General features: G+C 38.1%; 1 protein-coding gene across 1 annotated transcript; it reads right to left on the bottom strand.

Moving 5' to 3' along the window:
* Positions 1–1,092: 1,092 nt before the first annotated feature.
* LOC108166277 (DNA transposase THAP9) lies at positions 1,093–4,129 on the bottom strand. The gene is made up of 5 exons (XM_017304621.1): positions 3,400–4,129; positions 2,770–3,271; positions 2,507–2,660; positions 1,862–2,408; positions 1,093–1,711 (listed from the first exon to the last, which is right to left on the bottom strand). Exons 2-5 carry the CDS (start codon positions 2,942–2,944, stop codon positions 1,427–1,429), a joined length of 1,161 nt encoding a protein of 386 aa, XP_017160110.1. The 5' UTR covers positions 2,945–3,271; positions 3,400–4,129; the 3' UTR covers positions 1,093–1,426.
* Between the last annotated feature and the right edge of the window lie 2,691 nt (positions 4,130–6,820).

The following is a 6,820-nucleotide window of genomic DNA, read 5'->3' on the forward strand; positions in this document are numbered from 1 at the left end:
GCAAGATGAAGGCATTTGTTGTTGCAATGTCCAGAAAATGGAGCAGCAAAGTCCTGTACCAGCGGCTTGTTTTTCTCTTTGTGGAGTAGTACTGGATCAACTGGTCTGAAAGATCAACTCCACCCATATTTTTGTTATAGGCCACAATTGGTGTTGGACAGGGAATCTTTCTCACAGACCAGCTCGCATCTGCAGCCTTTACTGTCTATTGTATCTCCAGAAAAAGCAGGATGGATGGTGGAGCACACAGAGACCTCACGAGTGTCCATCCATTTCACAAAAACGAGGGGTCCTTCTCTGATCCACCTTACAGATCCTCTTTTGCTTTTCTTGGTCAGAGCATTTCCCCTCCCTCTGGGACATCCCTTTCTGTTCTCCCTGTATGTTCCACACGCTCCAAACTTCATTCTTGCTAAGTCCATAAAAAGTTTTGGACTAGAATAAAAATTGTCCATATAAATATGGTATCCTGTGCCGAGGAAAGATGTCTGAACAAGATCCTTGACAACATCATAGGCCAGGCCATGCTCACTTTGAGTTTGTGTTTTGCCAGTGTAAATCTTGAATGCAATGGTGTAACCACTGGCTGATTCTGCCAATACAAAAATTTTCACTCCCCACTTTGTCGGTTTGTCCTTCAAGTACTGCGTGATCCCTGTTTTTGCTTTAGTTCCCACCATTCTTTCATCCACAGACAGCTCTCTTCTTGGGTGGAAATAAGCCTGACAGGCACAGAGGATGTCATCGTACAGAGGCCTGATTCTAAAAAGCTTGTCATGTCCAGGGGTTCCTTTTGTTTTATCATTCTGTTCGTCTTCCTCAGGATCACTAAGATGAATGTTCCAAAATATTGTTCTGAATCTGTCTCTGGACATCACTTTGCATGGAAGGGGCACAGACAAAATATTGTTTTGCTTCCAATRGTCCTGAATACTGGGCAGTGAAACTAAAGACATATATATCAGTAGACCAAAAAAATTGTACAGATCTTCCATTTCAATGTCATTCCATTTGTACTTTTTCCCTAATGTATTTTTTGCTGCATTTTTGTTTGTGTTGAGGCAAATTGTTTTCACTGTGTCAGTGGCAAAATATAATAAAGAATAGAATTAGAATTAGAAAGAAATGCTTTTCTTTCCATCCAATTCCAAGATCCCATGGAAGCTTTGAATCCTTTAGCACGAGGATTGCATGCATTCATTGTATCGAACAGTCTGTCAATCATCTGTAAGAAACTGCGACATCTAAATCATTATTTGAAATGCCAAACTTGCAGGGTTTTGTTAGGTATCCGATAGGTGAATTCAATACTTTGCATTCACTGAATTCTGTTCTAAATATACAGATAATTATTTGATAAGTAATAACAGTCTTATTTTACCAGAATGTTAATTCATTTTATAATGGATTAATAAAATATATACTTTCATTCTCTATTAACCAATTGCATTACCTCAATAAATGCTGCTGTTGCCTCACAATCTTTAAACGGAGAGTACCCAAGATCTCTCATAGTGCGGAGGGCCACTGACACGGAGCGACTCAGTGTTTGTGCAGCCAGGGACACTCTCATCTTGTGGTTCTCAAAGTACACATGCTTGTCTGAAATTTTATTGGCAGCGTGTAGTCCATGTTGTTTCTGCACATCATTGAGATGATTTATGTACCTCCAGTTGATATGTCCAGTGGTTGTTGCTATTGGGCTATATGCCTGCAGAGTAAGAATTGAGTCACAACTTAAATAAGTATAAGTCAACTTATATTAAGTATAAGTTGACCATTAAATCCAATCAAATCTATGAACATGAACAGATACAAATAAATAACTTGCAGAATTAGGTATACCACAATCATCAATCACCTGCAACATATTACGTGTCAACTTCAGCATGTGGCATGGATCCCTCATTACAAATACTCTCTCTCCAAAAACTGGATGTGGGAAACTGGTTTTCAGGGGCTCTTGTGGGTTTCCCTTCAGTTCACACCCAAGTTGGTTACACATGCTGATGTTGGTAGCATGCCCATCCATTGTTATACATAGCACCCGAATTCCTCGAGCATGCAGCTCCTCTAAAGCATGACTGACAAGTACCTTTTGTGTGTCTGGTGACAGAGACACTGTGAGGTAGTACGCAATGGGAGCCTTCCAATGCCCTTGGAAGCCAACCACCATAAACACGAGAACCTCAGTAGCAACCTCAGTCTCATTGTTTCCATCCCCCAGGTCCACGAAGCCAGACAGTGACTGTGTATGTGGATTATATTGCACATGTTTTCTGATTGCCATTGCATCCAAAATGAGTGAAACAAATCCATATTTAGCATGGTCTTCCTGGCATCTTCTCTCCAGCATATCCAGCATCATCTTGTTCAAGCCAGGCCTGTCATCTACTGAACACAACCACCTGTAAAAAGTTGGAGGAGGAGCATCAATATTTAACATGTTTGCAATATTAAAAGGTTAAATAAAATAAAAAAATCATTTGGGCAATGTTAAGACTACCTTTGTAATGTGTGCGGATGTGGGAGGGGAAATCTTCGCTTCTCTCTAAGGTATTTGTATGCCTTTGGGCCATGGAGATGAAGTGTGAGGGAAAACTCTCTATATTCGTTGGAGTATTCATGGCCCTTTTTCTCCATAAACTCTAGTTGTAGATCTGACAATTTAAGAGGAAAAAATATAAACTCTCCTTCTGATATAGCTCAGGAGGAAAAAACAAATACAAGAAAATGTACATAAATTTTGTGGAATTAATTTTGAATTACCAGAGTAGAATTCAAGCCGTTCTTTAAGTTCTTCATTAATGAGATTTTTTTCACTCAATTCCCCCAAAAGTGACTTTACTGTGGTCTTTGCCCTCTTCTCTCTGGCCATGGTGTTTTTCTTGTCCCGCTCCAGATATTCCACTCTTGCCAACGGTAAGAGAAGCTGGCAAGGCATAGCAATGATCCTATAGACAGAAGGATGGATATCACATATCACTTAGACACCACTATGGTACACTTTCTTTCAGACAACAGCAGCACTGTATATGTCTTCAACTGTGTGTTGGTTTTATTTGTGAGAACATTCAACATGAGTGTTAGATAACAATTTAGATTTTAATATGATCTTGACCATTATGATATGAGGTTTACAATAGAAAAAATACTCATCATTAGACTGAGGTTGCAGGTCTGAACTACAAGTTTCTGGGTCATCTTGAGAGGCCACAGACACACCAGTTCGAGCTTTTGTGGAGGTTATTGTAGTCCTGTAGTTTTGAACCTTAAATGTAAAAACCTTATGAATATGGACTTTACAGTATATACTGCATAAACACATATCTCACCATCCCTTAAGACGAATATTATATACATTTATGAATGCTAATGAACTTATAATAATGCACCTACTCTTTGAAGGTGAACTGGGAAGCTGAAAATTGATGGTATCGCATCAGCTCTCAATCTGACCAGTTTTGTCAAAATCCTCCATTTTGAAATGCTCACTGCATAGTACAGATGAATCACTTGCAGTGAATCCATCCCTCCTCAAAGCTATTTCTCACCTCTTCCTCATCTCTTTATCCTTTGGAAACCTTTAAAACAACAACGTGATATCTGGGAGTGTGTACACAAAAACATTGTCCGAATGAGGTCCATGTTTTATTATTCATATACTGTTATTTAGTGAGTTGAAGTTATTTTGTACTGGCTGATCTGCACATAACTGTTATAAGAAAGCAAAAATAAAAAGACAACGGTTGAAACTAAGAAGCCTTGTTGCCTTCGGAAGCTAGCTGAGCATTCAGAAAAACGTTATACTCGCTATTTTTGATCTTCATATTTAAAAGGACATAAAACTAAAAATTTGATTAAGATTTGTTGATAACGATAATTAACCAAAGCTACTGAAATTGTGAGTAGGCCTGTTTGAAACATATTCCTGTCATCAAATCTCCGGCTGAAGATCGATAGCTAACATTTGCTGTCATTTCGCTGGTGGGCATAAATACAGTACAGTAATATTACATTCACAACATACTAACAATAATATGTCATTCTTACTTGTGAAAAGTTATCTCCCGGTCCCCGGCATCAACAGTTCTTAGATTTAAACACAAAAAAGCCGAGCAGAACTGAGGCATCTTCTGCTGTTTTGGTTCAGCAAAGTGCGAGGGTCTACCGCTCCAAGATGGCCGCCGTATTTCCTGCACCGGAGCAGCCAATGCGGGGTCTATTCTTATATTATGTCTACGCATTTGCACCTGTCGGCCACCGTAGGAGCTAGCTACATTTTCAACAACAAAAATTGGTGTGTTACCAACACCAAGTGCTTAATAAACATGATTTGCTTTAAAGGTAACTGAACAGAATTTGTCCCCTTGTTAATCTAACATTTCTCTTTCATACATTTTATTTGTTGTTGGCTTTCAGGGCCCTGTGATGGACTGGTGACCTGTCCAGGGTGAACCCTGCCTCTCATCTGATGGCTGCTGGAGATGGGCACCACCAGCCCCCCTCACCGCTCTGCAAGGATCAGTGTGTTCAGATCATGGATGGAAGATTTTAAGGTAGTTTGTCTCCTTAAGTCCACATTTAAAACAGCTTCATAGTTAATGCCAACATCAACTGATTCTATGACATTGCTGACTATTTTTTCTACTTCTAACATAAACAGGCAAAGAAGAAACCCAGAAATGTTTTTCCACCCCAGGCATCTGGTCCCAATCATCATTAGTTCTGATGTCACATACACAGCGAGTACAAAACGTCTTAAAATTGTAAGTATTATTTTTTTATTTGCCATTTGTCTGCCTTCTTTAAAATACAAATGCCTTCTTTGTTTAATTGCTCTATTCTTTTTTGTAGGTTTCTGTATGGTGCAGTGAACGGGAATGTTCTGCCATTGATTTTCACTTTCATGTTTTATTGTCACACTTAAAATTTCATGTTCATTGTGTTCACTTTTGATGTGTAAACTGATAATTTATGTAAAATTCATAAAGTTGAGTAAAATTGGACAATTTTAAAATGTCGGTAATAAAACAAAATATTTGAATTACCTTGGGCATCTTGTGTAATTAATCTTTCCATGTAATTGTAGCCTAGAACAATGTAAGTACTGTAGTGTAGTTATGCATGTCATGTACAAAAGACTTACGAGTAATTAAAATTGTACTTTATTAGCAATAGCAGTAAATCAAAAATAAAAATTAAGTGTAATTCAAATACATTACTAATATATTAGTAGTATATTACAAAAATTAAAAAATATATTAAAAGTATATTTTAATATTTAGTATTCTATGATAGAATTAGTACACTCAATTTGGAATATTTCTCTTGAATACTACATAAAAAAGTATACTTAAAGTATACTAAGTACAACTTTAAGTTGTTCCAAAAAAGTACGTTGAGTATACTAAAGTATACTAAAAGTAATTAAATACTTTTACTTGGGAGGCTTATAGTGCACTGGGGGAAACCCTGAATGTGCAAATAGACAGTGAACTCTGCTTATTGCACATTTTCCAGATGGCTTTAAAGGGCCTACAAAGAGAAATACATTTGTGAGTTTGTGATTTTTACAAGACAAACACAAAACAGTTCGGAAATCTGAGCTGGAAAACACAGAAAGCAATGGAAAAACTGGCTTATAGCAAAAGGGAAGCTTGAAGACTTCAGTTACCCTTCCTACATCCAAACTCAGCAGCATGTAAACTTAATTGTTTTTGTATGGACAGAGTGAGCTCTAGGTTTTTGGAATGGGGGGAGGGATTGCAAGGTATGCTTTGGTTTTTTATATTTATTGTTTGTATAACAGAAAAATTCTAATAATACTTGGGGGTGGGGAGGATTTAAAAAATAACAAAACAAAAACAGTACTTGGTTATACAATCTTAATGATCAACTCAAATCTCTACAAATTCTGCTCTGTGGACATCAAAATTACTAAAAATGTATTTTTTTCCCCTTGTCAGAACATATGTGCTTTTTTGCAACAAAAATTGTGTAACAGAGCAAGTGACGTCCTAACAGGTAAAAAACGCCAAATAACCTGCACAGCATTTTGGCATGCGCTCAAGTCCTCAGTGACAACAGAGTCTGTCCTTAAAATCAATGCTGAAAGGCTGACAGTCATATTTAGGTCCAATCTATAAGTCCAGTGTGAAAGGAAGATTATTTTAGACAAAAATAGTCTTTTCTCAAGCTATGCAGTTTCTCTTTTCATCTATGACATGAGTGATAGCACCCATAACTGTGCACTACTGCTGGGTGCACTGAGATATTTGCATGGAACATGGGTAAGAGCAGGGAAACAGGCTTTCATTGAGCTTCCAGTACTCCAGGACTAGCAGCTTGGATGCACAGAACATCCAAGCTCACATCTTTGATGATTTCAAAGATGTTCCTCGTACTCAGGTAATAGAAGATTGTACTTAGCTCAGATGCAAAACTCCTGGTTCTCCTCTCCTCCAAATATAAGTCTCATGAAAGATCCCAAGGGAACGGCTCCCCATGTTGAGGAGATCTTCGTTTCTTCACTCTCAAGTGTAGCACCCCACTGCTCCATCACCTGTTCTCAGGGGCAGAACTTTAACTCACTTGTGGGGTGGCTACTTGGGTTCGTGATTTTCAGGTAGATACCACGCAGGTTTACCTCATATGAGTAGCCGTTACTCCRCTACTGTTGTCATTCTTTTACCTTCCCAGTAAAATAATCCAGACATCCACGCACAAAGTTGTTTTTTCTTATTTATCTTCAACACACAAACCTGGCTTCTTCTATCTACCCTGAACGTTGGTAGGAATTTAACACACATCAGTCTCT

Source organism: Poecilia reticulata, linkage group LG5, assembly GCF_000633615.1.
Source record: "Poecilia reticulata strain Guanapo linkage group LG5, Guppy_female_1.0+MT, whole genome shotgun sequence".
NCBI lineage: Eukaryota > Metazoa > Chordata > Actinopteri > Cyprinodontiformes > Poeciliidae > Poecilia > Poecilia reticulata.